Genomic DNA, 16,606 nt, shown 5'->3' with positions numbered 1-16,606 from the left:
TCAACATATTAACTGTGCACAATGAGTGCAAAGTGATTCATGCCATTTTCCGAAAAAACGCCCTATTATTCCACTCTATACTCAATACTTCGTACATTTGATTTCCAACATTTTTCTGAACTAGGTGCATAACAAATGACCTTATTCTGCTATTTTATAAGGTAATATCGCTATTTTATATGGTATTAATATCACTGCATACAAAGAAAAACCAAGTAAGTATTCATAAAACTTTAATCAATGTAATCAAACTTTACATTGTTACAAGAATAACCATTTGAACATGGACAAACAAAAAACAATATCATGAAACCACACTGTTTCTTTATACTTCATTGTCCAAGTCGTCGTCTGAGGAGGACTCAATATCTGGCCCATCCTCATCAGATTCGTCTTCACTCTCCATTAGTTACGGCTCGGCATATGTCCTGGCCAATGGAGAGCATGATGTGTTCAGCTCGTGATGTCTTAACCGTTTCGCTACCTGTCAAAACCAGACCCAGAAACCGTTGAAGTACATGTGGAATCACCCCATCTTGGACAATCAATTCCAAATGGGTCTGGGGGCCATTTCTCTTGAGCATCGTCTGCTTGCTCATATGCCTGCAAGATAGTTCCACGAACAATCATGGCCACATCTCTCATCGGATCTTGTGAAGCAAGCTGGTAAGCCTTGGCAATAGCACTAGATGTTTTGGTGCTGCTGTTGAATACAAGATAAAATGGCAGTTTGCCACGACCTGTCTCAACCAATGTGAACTCAAGTTTGGAACCTAATTCTGGGTGTTTCTGTAATTTGTTCTTGAGTTTCTCAGCTCTGTAGTGTGGATCGTCATAGCGTGTTTGCTGCAATTCAGTAGCATACAAACATCGAAGGTGCGATAACATGACAACATTTTGCTCCACAATTATGGTGTTGGAAACATAATCGACAACTTTCTGCAGGGCATTCTGGTGTGCCTCCTCCAGACCTGCTTGTTGTTTGATGTTCTCAGGGTCTTTGCTGTTCCATAGCGCAGGGTTTGATGTATACTTCTTTCTGCAATTCGGGTGATACTGGGCTTCACAAGCAAAGAGGTCTTGCCCACGTACGCGTGTTAGAAGTCTGTCATCATTGCGGCTTGTGGCAATATCAGTAACAGTTTGATCGCCACCATACTCGAACGTTGACGTGGACTGCTGTTCCCAATTTCCTGCAATCTTGATTTTGATACGCCCAACTTTGTTGCAGAATATACAGTCTTTCTTGAACAGAATGTGATCTCCCTGTGTGAAGGGTCTACGAGAAGGATTTGATGTGCCTTGCACAGAGTCTTGACGTGCGGTGCTTTGTGATACACTGGTAGGATCAAGCAAGGGAAGCTGGTCCAGATGATTAGTGAATCGCTGGTAGCAATTTCTGTGATACCCATAGTGATCTTCGAGAATTTCTGGGATGAGGGAATATGCCGACTCTCTCCTTTCTGGTGAATCTTTTGGTAGCAACAATCGCCTGTTCCTTATGTTACAAATTTCACTGATTGTTTTTTAGCTGGACCATCACCAGAGTCAGTGCCACCACCACAAGTTTTAGATTTTGCTTTGGGCATGGTAATGCAGACAGATGTTAAAGTGTCTCTACAACTGCAATATTAGATCACCGACACCGCTAGGAATAGGGAAAGCTCTAAGTCTGTGAGTCTTGTTAACCATCGTCGATTGGTAATTAGGCCACCTATAACAAAGAAAGATATTTTAAAATGACATGGTACAATGCATTATTCGTCATGTTTATAGTGTTTTTACTATACATGTATATAATGCAACTTATATATCTTATTTGATTACTATGTTATTTTTATATGTTTTACTAATGTGTAGTATATGTGTGTGCCATATGTGACCAGAAATAAATATTTTTTAAGAAGTGTTTATTCAGTATAGACTTGTACAAAATATTTCTAAAAATTGCTGAATAAGGTCATTTGTTATGTACCCAGTTCAAAAAAATGTTGGAAATCAAATGTACGAAGCATTGAGTATGGAGTGGAATAATAGGGCGTTTTTCGGAAAATGACATGAATCACTTTGCACTCATTGTGCACAGTTAATATGTTGTTAATATGGCTGGGGTTGGATGAATCATACTAATTATGGTTCTATTGAATTCCTTATGTAGCAAAACATATGGTGAGACACCAAAAACAACTTTATACGTTAACTGGTTCAAAAGTTATGAGCGATTTTGTGAAAATGTACCAAAATTTGGCCGCCATCTTGGATTTCTGCTATGTTACAAAATTTTAAAATTCCATATTTTGGTCCAATTTGTGCTTTATACATAAGTGAATAACAACAATTTAAATATTATAGGCCAAGTGGATGCAAATAATGATCATTTCATATATATTGTGTAATTTTACGATTTTCGGTGGCGGCCATTTTGAAAAGGGCCCGAAAACCCCTTATACCATGAAAGCGCAACCGGAAACATATTTACTTTTCAAAAGTATCCTAAAAACTTTCAAAAAACGTTGGTTCAGAGGATCATGGGGGGGGGGTGCAAGCAGACCTATTATACATGCCCGACTATAACCACGTCTTCAACCGTCTTAATGCAGAAAAGCTGCGTTAACATTCGCAGCTGGATACTGGACATACAAGCAAAATTTTCATAAGAAGAAACACTTCACTAAACATCTGCTGGCTTGTTTCATGCATTTTACAGTAAGCATCCTTCGCACCTTTCAGAGATACTGCTTTTGTTGTTACTTTGAACATGGGCAACTGAAACTCGAGCCGTTGTGCAGAGATTTCTGGATAGAAGTTTATAACCGAGTTGTCAATCTTTCCAGATATGATAATGTTCTCATGTGCCAGATATTGCCTCAAGTCATTGTTGTCTGCATTGAATCTAGTGGTCAGATGTTCTATGACTGTGTCCACAAATTCAAAATATTGGCTTCTGTTGTAATCTCTAGCTGTTGCAGAATGGTGTGCTGAGCCACCACCTGTGATCCTTCTGGAGGGTCTGCGAATGCGTGGTAGTTCGATTGGCACCAGATCTAGGGAAGTTACCTTTTTATCAGCTTCATCAAATATCTTGTTGTAATTTTCCTCTGTTCGTAAAACCCGCAGTTGCTCAACTGTCATTGCAGATGCTTCGATCATGCCAGATACTGTCGCTGATTTTGCTTGGAATGCACTGTTCAGTTCCTCTAATGCAGCTAATGGATGCTGAGCCATCAACAATCCTACAACTGTCTTTCATTTGTCAAATCTGTCCAGCAGACCTCGTGCTTTAACTGCTACATCTAATTTTTCATTTGCTAATTTAGACAAAGAATCAACAATGTCACTGTAGTGATCACTAGCACATGTAATTGCAGATAAGCGGCACAACCAGCATGTTGGACACAGTAGGCGGATGTATTTAACTGGACCATTGTGGCTGTCTGACGATACAATATTTTCAAAGATTGTCTTGTATTTGCCTGACCTCTGAAGCAAGATACCAAGTTCATGTACCCACTGGATAGAATCTCGAATACATTCACAAGCTTCAATTGCATGTTGCATTATTAAATTAGCCTTGTGTGCTCTGCAGTGAAAAAACAAAGCTGACGGTTGCATCTCTTTTATTTTTGCCTGGCATCCACTGTAGACACCACTCATGTTAGCGGCTCTATGTGGAGTGTCAGATTTTTCATTACTGCACAAACTTGTTTCACAACTATCTGGTGGTTAGTGATGTGCAATAGTTGCACAAGCACTTTCAGACTCGTCCTCTGATGAACATGGTATTTCGTCTGTATGGCAAGTTTCTATTCCTTTGCTTGAGGTTGTTGGATTATCTGCATCTGCATTGTCACTAGTAGTACCAGTAACTGGCTTGCAGAACTGTCTAATATCGGAAAGTTTCAGACGCTTGCTTGTCATAATTGGAATCTGTTTCCCAGATGACTCAACAGGCTAAAATACAGTCTTTATTGAAAAACTCTAACGTACAACGAACTAAGATAGAACAGAATGGAAGTGAGACTGAACTGTACAATGTATTTAAGTCGAACGCGCGAACCTCACAGCGACTACCGAGCCGACTGACCGTCTGGGCATCGCTGGGACAATAATGTGTGCTAGTTACAACACAATAGTAATTGCAAGTTTCTCAAAAAATACTTAAACAATCACAAATATATTATATTCCTGTTAAAGCTCAACAAAAGGCAAACAAATGGCGTAGAAAAACCGCACAATATACACATAAGATTGATGCAGCTTCAAGCTAAAAATGGCCTGCCAGATCTAGATCACAGTAGTTTACGCTTGAGAGTAATATTTTCGAATTTCATGCTTTGTTCAATCTGTTGTGATGAAAATTTTACTTAATCTTACACTACGTACAAAACGTAGGTAGATTCTGTGATAGTGCTTGCAAGCCTTGCATGTATACTTAGACCTACTCACTGATACTTACAAACTATCGCTTCGATCGAAAAGCTTAGAAGCACGCCTACATTTTAGATGTACATTTCAGGTCGTGAAAAAGCCTACATCTAGGCCTAATTATGTAATTCGATTGGTAACAACACGAGAATCACAAGAACAAACACATAATTTGTAAGCCTGTGATGCAATAAAACAATTCAACAGATCAAACTGTAGGAGGGATGATTGTATGCACAATACCCCCACCTAAAATGAAGGGTGGATGTATACCTTCCATTCCCCCCAAGGATCTACGTCCCTGCTGGCAATATATGGCAATCCTACATTCTTTACAAGCGTTTTTTTTTTTTTTTATCCATTAACGATTTCAACAGGGTACGTTTTATTAAGGCAGGCCTTGTTTGTTTTCTTTTGTTAACCTGAAGATGACCTATTAATAAAAGTACTAATACCCATACCAGCCATTTTGAGATACATTTTTATGTCCCTAATTTAGCAGTGAAAGACTAGAAGGAAAGCAACTAGTCATTACCACCCACTGCCAACCTTTGAGCTTCTCTTTTACCAACGAATAGTGTGATTGACCGTCACATTATAACGCTCCCATGGCTGAAACGGCGAGCATGTTTAGTGTGACAGTGATTAGAAACCGCGACTCTCGCATTACGAGTTGTATGCCTTAACCACCTGGCCACGCCGGGCCTACCCTCATTGTCCTTACTAGTCAAAAAAAATAACAATAAAAGGAACAAACTATCAAATTTTACTTTAATGAAACAATATTGTAGTTCATTTATCAATTCAACTCTCACCCTTTGCATTTATATGAATTTATTATTAAAGCCACTCTTGATAGTTTAGGGTATAATAAAATTCAAGCTGATATCGTCAGAAGATTTCTCATTTTATTGTCATAACCCGTTACGGTCACTGAGCAGATAACAAAACCCTACAAACGTTTTATTATTGTTATTAAGACGACCAACTTCATCCATAGCAAGATAATGATAAAACTCACTACACTTATCGTTTTTTTTTTTAAATTAAAGTACAAGGTACAAAAGTAATTGTTATTTTAATGTTTCAAAACACGATAAGAAATTCATTGTTTTAGAAGATAAGTACAGACCTCAATGATTACTAAGAAAAAACATTTTCTTCTGAGATTTTAGACTATTATTTTGTTGTTGTTTTTTAAGTCTTGGGTTCTTTTGATCAACTTATTACACATTTTTTATAGAAATAGATTACACTATGTAACAAAATTTTAATTTTTTTTGTTCCTAGTACAGAGGTAAGTCGACGGACTAACAACGCTAAGGTTAGGGGTTCGATTCCCCTCAATGGATTCAGCAGATAGTCTGATGTGGCTTTGTTATAAGAAAACCGACAACCTAAACCCAATTGCTTAAGCCTAAAGTAAATAGAAAAGACCTATTTTTCTCTTCAAACTTTGCTTTTGTGACCTGGGTAATGAAATTTTCAAATTTACCCATTTTCCAGAACGTTCCAAGTAGATTCAGTGCTGAGTATCTGATAAAGAATTTTCTCAAACTTACAAGGAATTTCTAGAATGTTGTAGAACTTACGAGAATTTTCAAAAACATTTTAGAATTTTCTAGAACTTTCCATATACGTAAAAACGGCTAGTTTGGGATGAGAAAATATTTTACGTGGAGAAGCGAACAACGTTGTTCTCAACCCAAACGAGCCATTTTTACATATATATTTTTCTCTACAAGTGGGTTTTCTCAACATCACTGATTATTTCCACAGTAATATATATACAGGGACTCACCACTTACCACTTCAGTTTAGTTCTAGCTGCCTAAGTAAACACATAGACCTATCTGATTTTATCAGAGATGGCGTCAAGAAGCTGTAAGCATTCTCCAGACGCATTTTGCTATGTATGTGGCCAATATATCAAGACAAGAGCAAAAAGGTACTCTGAGACAGTATCTGCCTTGAAGTATGATGAGATTATCGGATACTTCAAAATGGTCGCATTCCTGATGGGTCTCCAAAGAGGCTTACCAAGTTTCCTTGTTATCTTTGCCTATGGGACAACAGGTACACAGCAGCACACTACAACAGGAAGCACTGGCCACAACGGACTGAGTTCTCTGTTGGGAGGTGCAATATTAAGTGTGAGCCACTAATGGACCTCCAAAAGATGTTGTTCTCACCATTGCACATAAAACTGAGTTTTATGAAACAATTTGTCACGGCACTTGATAAGGTGTCTATAGCCTTCAAGTACCTTCGAGATTTCTTCCCTAAGATGTCTTAGGCAAAGGTGAAAGCTCGTGTCTTCGTTGGACAAATGAGGAACATCATGGAGTGCACAGAATTCCTCAAGAAGTTCAGTAGGAAGGAAAACAAAATTTGAGGCAGCTTTGCCGCAGTAGTTCGGGGCTTCTTGGGCAATCACAAGACCGAAAATTATGCGGAACTTGTTGAGACTCTGGTGAAGAACTACGGCAAAATGGGCTGCAGGATGTTCCTGAAAGTCCGTATATTTGATGTTCATCTTCATAAATTCAATAAGAACATGGAAGCATACTCAGAGGAGCAAGACGAGCGCTTCCACCAAGATATACTGGACTTTGAACGCCGCTACCAAGGAGCGTATAACGAAAACATGATGGGAGACTATGTTTGGGAACTGACACGTGAAAGTGGTTTACATTACAGTCACAAATCTCAAAAAACTACTCCCTTCTAAACATATTTGTTCATTTTTGTATAACTTTAGTATAAATACATGTAAATTTTGATTTGTGTTGTTTAATTCAGACCTTATGTCAATGAAAATGTGCAAATTTGCCAGTTTTAACAAATAAAATAGGTTAATTTCTAAATTTCACTATCCAAGTCATAAAAGCAAAGTTTAAATAAAATAAAGGCCATTTTCAGAACTTTTACAACACAAGCAATTAAGAAATAACACATACTATACAGCAGTGGTTCCCAACATTTTTAATGTCCCGCACCCTTAAAAAATTTTAATATGTTCTCGCACCCCTCACAGTAATTATTTATTTAAGAATAAAGGTGAAGGTGACGGTGGAAACGATAGTTTATCGTAACAAGGTAAACAGCTACGTCTGTAATAAGAAAAATAAGAAATAAAAATCGAACGTAATTTTTTAACATATAGGACAGTACACTTAATATAAACAAAAAAAAAACTGAAATGTTATCTGTTGGGAACCACTGCTATACAGGAATAAAATTTGTGTTACATTGTGGTATCAGTTACGTAATATCACTCCTATTAGAAATGACTTCTTATTTCATCTCATAAACCTTCAGACTTCCATTATAAAATGGGGTAAAAAAATAAATAGAAAATAATGTATTATTATTATATCAGAATACAAAACGTTTCATTTCTAACGAATGTTTTACAAAAACAAAAAATAGAAACATTGCATATCTGTATGGGTAATAGAAGTAAAATTAACTGAAATTAATATCAGTAAAGGTTTTGTCACCAGGAAAAGTCTTCATCGAGTTACCTGTTAAAGAAAAATATTCTAATAAGCAACGTAATCCGAAACTTAGTCTATTCTAATTTTCAAGGTACAATATAGAAAGTAGCCAATTCTCAAAACACAATGCCAGCAAAGCGTATTGTATTAAACTTGTTTCGATACAGAATATATAAAAATAATTTTGTGTCTCAATAATGTACAACTTTATCGTACTAAAACAGTTTTCAACGTACTATTAACATTATGTGGCATGACTGGCTCGTATATACTATTCTACACAATTGTTTTAAATAATGTACTTGAAATAAAGAACAAAGGACAGAGAAATACCGATAATATGTAGTTCTTTAACATCCTCTTTCGCTTCTGAGCTGACTATGTGATCTATAATATCCAAAATCTTCACCATATACACTATGTCTGTTAGCGAAGCGTTTTCTAATCCTCAGACCTTCAGTTGTAGGGAGAATGAAACAGCCCAAGAACAAACAGACGACAAGAACCACAACTAGCGTTGTTTTATTATTTAAGCTGCTCAAAGAAAAAAATGGTAAATAACTAAACATTTCATTATATCATGACATAATCAAAAGTCAGAGGTAAATTGTAGCTACTGCAGTGATAAAAGTAAACCGATATTCAAATAGATACAGTACGATATTTAAAGGATGTAATAAAATGTAGTTTCATTAATTATCAGTGACATTATAATTAATAGTTTGTAGTTTTTACAATGAATTTTGGTAGCTAAAATATTTCCAACAATCTAAATATTACCATTAATTATGGTAACTATATTTTTATTTTTCTCAAACTAAACATCTAATTTTCAATAATGAAACATGTGCAGGATTATGTTATGTAAAATATTTTGTCATATAACTTTACGAGAAACAAATAATAACTAGCCTTCTCCTCATTTCCTTTGCTTTCGTGAAAGAAGTTTTCTGTTTCTTACATGAAGTTTTTCCTTTCGTATTTGTAAGAAATAGTGAAAACTACAAATGAAAAGGTTGAGTAGGGCTGGATTCAATGGGTTTTAAGAACTTCCCACATTCTGCCAATAGGCAATATTTTTAATTCGAACGTTAATTTGCTATCTTTTCTAGGTCACGCGTAACCATCACGACAACGTGTAAACGTAAACTGAAATTTATAATGATTGTTTATTGCGAGTGAAATGTGAGATACACAAGCAACGTTATGTGTTAGCTCAGATATTGTTCATTGTACCAGTACGCAAGGCGTTTTTCACAGAATTCGCATTCTATGTGTGTATTATTTAAATATGTTATATGTTTATATGTTTCACTCTAATCCTGAATCTAACAAGAAAAATTACATTAATCAAAGAATGCACCAGAATATACATCTAAATAAGTGTTTATGTGTGTTTTTTTATTATAGCAAAGCCACAACTGGCTGTCGGTTAAGTCTACCGAGGGGAATCGAGCCCCTGATATTAACGTTCCAAATCCGTGGACTTATCGCTGCACCAGCGAGATAATATCCAATTTAACAGAAACATAGAAAATTTAAACCAAACCAAAAATAATGCTGTTTATGTCCCATATGGTTCTTTTTGTATTAAGAGTATAAAATAAAAATGTAGAATATAAAAGTTTATAATATAAATCTTTTAATTACAGAAATAATAAACATTGATTAGCTGCTCAAATTATCAAATTTAATTTCAACATATAGGGTGTTTGTGTGTGTGTTTTCTTACAGCAAAGCCATTTCAGGCTATCTGCTGAGCCCACCGAGTGGAATCGAACCGCTGATTTTAGTGTTGTAAATTCGTAGACTTACCGCTGTACTAACAGACGGAATATAGGGTGTTTCCGATACCTTTCAAGTCCTTAATTTTTAACTTAATATATAATATATTTTTCACAGAATGTTATAATAACGAAAAAAAAAGTTATTTTGTTATCAGAAATTTAAAAACCACAAAATATGTAGAGCATATTAAAAATGTCTAAATAATTGTGCAAATAAATTTGAACAATTCTTCTTGGTTCCATTTTCTTCTTACAAAACATAAAGTTATAAAATACTAAATGTTGTTATTTAATTTACTTACTTAATATTATTTTCGTAGTCAAAAAGAAGTATTTTTCAAAACGTTATATTCGTTAGCGAAATTATTCAACTAAATAATCAATTCTTGAATACAAACCACAAATTATGTTTGTTTGTTTTCAATATTCGTGCAAAGTTATGCAAGGTGTACACACACCACTCCTCACTATATTTAAGCTCATAGTTAAAGAGTTTGTTTGTTTGGAAATTTCGCACAAAGCTACTCGAGGGCTATCTGTGCTAGCCGTCCCTAATTTAGTAGTGTAAGACTAGAGGGAAGGCAGCTAGTCATCACCACCCACCGCCAACTCTTGGGCTACTCTTTACCAACGAATAGTGGGATTGACCGTCACATTATACACCCTCACGGCTGGGAGGGCGAGCATGTTTAGCGAGACGCGGGCGCGAACCCGCGACCCTCAGATTACGAGTCGCACGCCTTACGCGCTAGGCCATGCCTGGCCCATAGCTAAAGAGAAAGCAATTATTAAACGTACCCGTCGCCAACTCTTAATCGGCTAGTAGGATTTCACAAGTGGTATTATAATGCACCGTTGGTACCAAAGTACGAAGCGCGATTGTACGTCAATTAAACATATTAGATGTTACATGATCATATACATCAACAACCTACACGGGCACTGCTAATTCTGTTTATACATTAATAAAACTCGATGAAAACACATAAGTTGATATTTTTCATTATAATATTCAGTTAAAATACATGTTGAATTCATTAGATTTAATATTGTAAATTCTATAAACATATATAACACGTTTTATTTAGTTTGTGACACGTTCCGACAAAGTCTCAACAGAATAACAACATAGGCTGAATATATGTAACCTCCCGTATTTGTTTTAAGCCGTATTGTAGCACACCAACGGGAATTGGGCATATTAAAAGTCATCTAGTCACACAGTTTTAAAAAAACTCAATGTCACTAATTTTAGTTTGCATCAAGTGTTTTGTATTGGGCACAGAGAAAGTTTATAAACTTAAAAATTAAATTATCTTTTCCCATAAGTATATTTAATACGAGTTGAAATAGCTATACTGGATATTAAATTAACTAAATTAACACAGTAATTTACTATAATCTAACAAAACCCTTTCAACGTATGTAGTGCAGGATTTTAGGAAGGCTAGAAGTGACAGATTGGTAAGGTTATTGTTTGGTTTGGTTTGTTTTGAATTTCGCGTAAAGCTACACGAGGGCTATCTGCACTAGCCCTCCCTAATTTACCAGTGTAAGACTAAATGGAAAGTGGCTGGTCATCACTATCCACCGCCAACTCTTGGGCTACTCTTTTACCACATTATAATGCCCCCACGGCCGAAAGGATGAGCATGATTGGTGTGACGGGAATTAAACCCGTGACCCTCGGATTACGGGTCGACTGCCTTAACCACCTTGTTTTTTATTGTGAATAACACATCTACACAATAGGCTAGCTGTGTCGTGCCCATCACAAATATTGAAACTCAACTGTTAGTGTTATTAGCATTCAAACTTACCACTAAACCAGTAGTAGGGGCTCATAGAAGCATTTGACACCATATAGTTACACTAACAATTCTGCAATATATGTAGATGACTTATATTCATATATATATACGTTAAAGAATGACGGTCAATTCTCACTATGTGGCCTAACAAAGTAAACCATTAGTTGGAGGTGGGTGTAGTTGACTAGTTGCCTTTCATGAAGTCTGTTATTTCAAAATTAGGTCCTGCAGACAGTCCTCGTGTCGCTTTTTGCGCACTATATAATAGAGTAAACGAACAAAGAAAAACTAAGCTGAAAATAACGCCATTGGTAGTATACAGATCTGCCCCCCGCTAGTACAGCGATATGTTTCCGGATTTACAACGCTAAAATCAGGGGTTCGATTCCCCTCGGTGGGCTCAGCAGATGGCCCGATTTGGCTTTACTATATGAAAACACACACACACAGCATACAGATCTGATAATAAAAAATACTGACATATTTATGACAGTTTCAAATACATCAAATGTATATTGAATTTTTTCGTAATTTTGATAATTAAATAAGTTTTTGTGGGAAAGATGCCTATAGATTGATTACATCATGATAATATCTCGTAATTAGATTACATTTTTTATGAGAAGTTGAACGATCATTGGGCCAGTTCCAATAAAAATAAAGATGTTAACTATGTCACGCGAATTTTTTATGCGATCAAATTACGGAGTAACACTGTTACTCAAAAACATAAGCGTTCGTTTTTTTACCATAGAAGACCTCCGAGTGTATCTCTCTAGTTTTCAATTAGTGACAGTAGATGACCTTGAAGTGTATCCCCCTACTCTTACACTGCTAAATTAGGGACGGCTTGGGCAGATAGCCCTCCCGTAGCTTTGTGTAAAATTCGAAACACACCAAACCCAACCAAATGACGAACTTAAATGGTTAAATCTGCCAAATGGTTGTGTATTTATGATGGGAAAAACAAAGTACAAGAAAAATGGTCGATAAGATATAAATTACTTTCCTTTACAAAAGCTTTGAATGTTTCGGAATATACTTATTCCTTCTCCAACGAAGCTTAAAGTATTTGGTAAAGCCTCAAATAGAAAGTACAGATGATAGAATATTTGACAGAGTAGCACGAATTATACGTTGCATAAAGTACTGGGTTATAATTATAACTACTCTTAACAAACGGCAAGTTGTAAGTAAAGCTATCAAGAATTATTTGTGGTACAAGATGTTGTAATTCATTAAAAACTAGGCGATCTTTTGTTATGAGTAACCTTTTTTCAATACAAAGTCCAAGGTCTGGAGATGTATAATGTCAGAAAAATCATTGTATGAAATGTTGTAATATGATGTTTATTTATGTGAACGAGTGGCTGGTTTCAGTGATGGATGACCAGCCCCATTAAATACTTAGAAATGTGAGCTAAGTCCAATTTTAAGTGGGTTTTTGCTTTGTCAATGTGACCCTGTAGTCTTAAACCCTAACATTGAACTTTGTTCATCTTTGTACTAAGATCATTGATATACGATCCTTATGTTGAAAAAAGTGTCCGTGGGCGGGTGTTTTTCATATAGCAAAGTCACAACATCTGTGTGGAAGCTAGGTCTTTATACACAAACATCAACTGAATTTGAGGGTAAAAGTTTATACACTAACGAGAAGATATTTTTTTTGTCATTATTATCTTTTGAGACAATAAAACGAGAGAAGATAATGAGAATGAATCTATATACGATATGAAAATTAAGGGATGGTGAGAATTTGTTGTTTAAAGTATTGTGAGTAAAGTTTATTGTAAAACCAGTCAAATATCCATTACTTAACAGATATTTGTGCAGAAGCGTAATTTCAAGTCATTTCGTTTAAAGGAAGCTGGTTAAATTTAATTTCAAGAGTTGAGGATAAAGCTGTCAATGTTATTACACTTAAAATTATTTGAAACATCTTCACTTAGGACTTATCCATTTGTTAAGAATGGGTATAATGACAAACTGATGTCTCATACAACTTGAAATTTGGGGTATTTTTGTTTCATAGTCTATAATAGGTAGTTTATGTTTATCGCTTTACTAAACATTTTAAATAAATTAGATATTCTAATTACCATACCATTATATACTAAATGTAATTATAATATTATTTCCAAATTGCAATTAATATTGAGAAAGTGTATTCCGAAAACTTTGAAGCTTATCACACGTCTTCATTATTAATTGAGTATTGTGTAGCAAAATAAGTCGTGGTAACTCCAAACAAAAGTGACTTTTAATATCTCAAGTTGCTCGGGTATATTATCTCTTGCAAATAATATGTAGTTATTTAATTTAGTTACATGATATTTTGGATATGGGGCAGTCTACGCGTGTTTCAGTTATCCCATTTTCGGGTACCATTGACAGCCAACTTAAGTTCTAAGTTTAATCTTTTTCAAGTACTATCAAAGATTTATAGTTAACGTTCTGAAGAGGTGTAGATACCTTCGTTTGTTCACACTTTCCACAAATAACTTTTCACAGAATCTATAAGATTGACGTTCTGTCCGTTACTGACAATATGAACCTTCCACAACTACTTTCTTCCAGTTATTACATGATATCATATTCTCCTTCTCAATGTTTTATATTAATGGCTTATGTTAACATAAATTTGTTCTGAAATTGTGCGGTTTCATCTTTTTGTACTTTTCTTTTCTGAAATACTCCTACTTACTCGGATAGAGCCTCATATATAAGGATGGAAATAAAATGTCACAGTTATGAGAAAACTACATTTATTCTCACATTTACACTACTACATAAAATCTAACAGCTTTAGTATAAACAGAAATGCACGATTCAAACTACCATCCCAACTCTACGGAATAGCTTATTTTACTAACACGTATTTATTGTAAGTTAAAAGTTGATTCTTTCAACCCAGTAAATCGGGACACTGAAGAACACCTTTTTGAATATGGTCAATAGTGGTTAATAAATTGTAGGTTATCTCCTCGCTCACCACCGAATCTTCTCTATACTTCTTGTGATTCTTGATGAACTGGCGGATCCATGCAGCTCCTGTCATGGTTTCTCCAGCAGCACGTTGTTGTACAAGTTTCAGGTATCTTTCAAGTTCAGTAGCAGTTTTGGAGCTAACCTTTTCGTGGAGATAATCCTTTATTAGTGGTACAATTCCTGTGAACCCATCTTTGGATCCATTTATTATCTCATTCACACTAACAAGCTTCCAGTTTTTCAGGTCTTGTTCAGAACATTCACCTGCAGTTAAAGTGAGATCTTGAACAATCCAAAACTTCTGCTCATGAACAGCGTCTCGTTTCTGTGCTGCTTGGAAATTTTCTTGAAGTTTGCTCATGGGAATAAGCCAACTCAATTTCTTTTCTAAAACAACTCTGGAAAAAAGAGCTACAAAAATCGCAAAAGCAGCGTTCTCAAAATCTGTTAGTTGGACATCCATTGCTTTGAATTCAACACGCCAGAATGCCGATATACGATAATCGGGGGTTCTTAAGGAGACAGCTGGAAAACGGAAAAGTGAGAGAGAATTGCTTATTCCAGTTTCATCTTCTTCCAATTGTTCCCAGCTTATCATTAGCGGAGACCTCAAAAGAGCACACGCCACTTGAAGAGCAAGTTGAGAATCTATTCCTCTCGAAGTAAGTTCTTCATAAAACTGTTCATCATAAACAATGGGTAAATCATTTAAATGTACTCCACTTGATGAAAAATACAAGAAGTTTGATTCCCAACGAGAATGGTTAGGAATTTTATAATCTAATGTTTCGGGATGGTTGATTTCTTTTCTTGTTCGGTCATCAAAACTTTCAGCCATTGCTTGCCATCGACAGTCATGATCTGTGAGGTAACCTCTTCTCACTGGAGAAGATGCACTTAAGGCCATCATTATTGGAGCTAAGACACACAGCTGGTCGTGCACAAACTTAGAATCTTCCAAACAGGAGGCTTGTATTGTAGTCTGTAAGGAACAACTGGCTTGTCCAATCACTGAACAATCTTCATAAACATGGTTTGGTTTAGCTTCATCTCCAAACTGACCATCACCTCCAAGTGCTTCTAGATTTTCAGTGAAAGGGTCAGGTGTGTTTCTGTCTTTAAATATTGGAATATTAACATTCGCTCGCTTTCCTCTCCTTTTTTCAAGAAAACTAAAGGTAGCTTTATACATTGGGTTATCCTGACAGATCAATTCATCTGGAACAAAGAGTGACATAGTGATACCTGAATATGGTGTAGGCTTATAAAACGGTTCAGTAAATGCTTGAACACCCAGTCGCGGAAATGTCCCCACAGTTAAGTAAGTTTCATCATCTTCTAAAGCTGCTAACACTTCTTTCCTTCTTTTTCTCATGTTCTCTTCTACCTCACGAAAACACTCCAAAACATCTCCATACGGTTCTCTTGGGCAGCTTTCTAACATCGACTCAATACATTCTTCTGTCCACAACCCAGCAAGAGATTTATTATTTTCTTTCAAGTGTTTTAAGATCCTCGGGGCACGTAAGCTCAGTCTCGCTGTTTTAGCTTCGTGATTCAACTTTACTACATGTCCTTCAATCTCATCTCCCCACTTGAACGGGTCATTCCTGTTCTTATTCTGGTTGTAAATGTAAATAAACTGTTGACAAGCTAATGTCCTTAGTTTAACGAAATGATTTAAAGATTCTTTCCAGGACAGAAAATGGGGATTTTCTAGAAATCTCATGGTACAGAATGAGTCCACGATTTGTACCCTTGTGTAAACACGAGACTACGTCCAGGAGATCAACTGGGTAGTATGAGACAGACGCTTTGCATTATCCCTGTTTTATGTCAGTCACAGTAACCTTTGGCACTGTGTTTCTAGGTGAACGTTATATACAAATTTGCGAAAAACGAATACACGTAGTCCGTTAAGCGGCTACAACAACAAATGGCTTAAGTACTGTGTAGGTTTTGTTCAACCATTGAATATTATAGGTCTTTAACTACGCTTGGCGTACATTTTGTGCCACATTCAAGTCCTGTTTCAATTTAGTTACGTCTTGAAATGGTTATTAAAGTAAAATAATAAAGGTAATGTTAAAAC

General features: G+C 35.9%; 1 protein-coding gene and 1 pseudogene across 8 annotated transcripts in view; both read right to left on the bottom strand.

Annotated features, from left to right (window-relative positions):
• Positions 1-218: 218 nt before the first annotated feature.
• LOC143225740 (uncharacterized) overlaps positions 219-16,606 on the bottom strand; it is a 38,332-nt gene continuing 21,944 nt past the window's right edge. For 6 of the 8 annotated variants that reach the window (XM_076455675.1, XM_076455676.1, XM_076455679.1 and 3 more), the window contains 2 exons: positions 8,259-8,459; positions 219-1,714 (listed from right to left, as the gene is read on the bottom strand). In XM_076455675.1, the coding sequence (XP_076311790.1) occupies positions 8,276-8,459 (184 nt within the window). In that variant the 3' untranslated portion in view covers positions 219-1,714; positions 8,259-8,275. Of the gene's footprint in view, positions 1,715-7,814; positions 7,953-8,258; positions 8,460-16,606 lie in introns of those variants that run through there. The other 2 variants (XM_076455673.1, XM_076455680.1) reach the window with 2 other exon arrangements.
• On the bottom strand, positions 14,275-16,333 carry LOC143225739 (glutamate--cysteine ligase catalytic subunit pseudogene; annotated as a pseudogene).

Source organism: Tachypleus tridentatus, chromosome 9 (genome assembly GCF_004210375.1).
Source record: "Tachypleus tridentatus isolate NWPU-2018 chromosome 9, ASM421037v1, whole genome shotgun sequence".
Lineage (NCBI taxonomy): Eukaryota > Metazoa > Arthropoda > Merostomata > Xiphosura > Limulidae > Tachypleus > Tachypleus tridentatus.
Note: the sequence above shows the minus strand (reverse complement) of the source record. Positions and strands in the feature narration are given on the sequence as shown.